The sequence below is a fragment of the Trypanosoma equiperdum genome (genome assembly GCF_001457755.1).
Source record: "Trypanosoma equiperdum strain OVI genome assembly, contig: ctg_1482, whole genome shotgun sequence".
Classification (NCBI taxonomy): domain Eukaryota; phylum Euglenozoa; class Kinetoplastea; order Trypanosomatida; family Trypanosomatidae; genus Trypanosoma; species Trypanosoma equiperdum.
In genome coordinates, this window is record NW_027123485.1 from 7,859 (window position 1) to 8,676 (window position 818).

At 39.2% G+C, this 818-nt stretch overlaps 1 pseudogene across 1 annotated transcript in view; it reads left to right on the top strand.

The window, feature by feature from the left end:
• TEOVI_000735600:pseudogene overlaps positions 1 to 452 on the top strand; it is a 939-nt pseudogene extending 487 nt beyond the window's left edge. The window contains 2 exon segments of the mRNA in view: positions 1 to 277; positions 279 to 452. The exon segment at positions 1 to 277 is cut by the window's left edge and continues 428 nt beyond it. Coding sequence covers positions 1 to 277; positions 279 to 452 — 451 coding nt within the window.
• The last annotated feature ends 366 nt before the right edge of the window (positions 453 to 818 follow it).

Consider the following 818-nt stretch of genomic DNA (forward strand, 5'->3'; position numbering starts at 1 on the left):
TCAATCGGTTGAGTTTACAACCGATAACAGCACGAACTGCTGGATCATGGGTACGTAAGGTGTTGCGATTGAAGGAGCTGGATCTTTTATAGTGGGAACTACTGGAGGGTTCGTTACCTATCAAAAATATTCTGCCGTTATCCTGAAGTCTGGTGATATTTTGCTCAAACTTAGTATCAATGACACTTTAATCGGAGACAGATATGAAACAATTACAAAACAGTACCGTGATGTAGAGCCGACTCTTATCTCCTATGTGGAGTATGAAAATAAACTAAAAAAAACTGTTAACTTAGAGTCCGATGGTGCGTAGGTATTTCAGGGAGAATGGAAGGAAACGCAAGGGAACTGCCGATGACGGTGATGATATGATAGATGAAGAGGGTTTCACAATGAGGAAGCAACATGCTCTAATGGGTTTAATAGTTTTTGCAGTAATGTTGGTTATGTGATTCACTGCTATAGTTTATGCTACGGTTTTTTTATTGGTATTGTGCGTTTGTGGCACCCACAGCTTTGTTTTGTGCAATGGAGGGTATGTGTTTTTCTCTTTTATGCCTCTTTCGTCACATGTGATTGTAGACAATGAAAGTTACAATTGTTGAATTGGTTGTTTTGTTATTTTCTGTAATTTGTATTGATGGGAAGGAGGACAATGGGTGTACGTTGATAACAGATTATCACGGTGATGCACCTTTAAGTGAGTCCGTGTGTTATCTCAGTTGCCTTTCGGATGCATTAAATAAATTGTACAGCGAGGGAGAGAGGAGGCTGTTTGTGAATGATGAAGTGTATGCAAATGCATTTCGTATATTGGA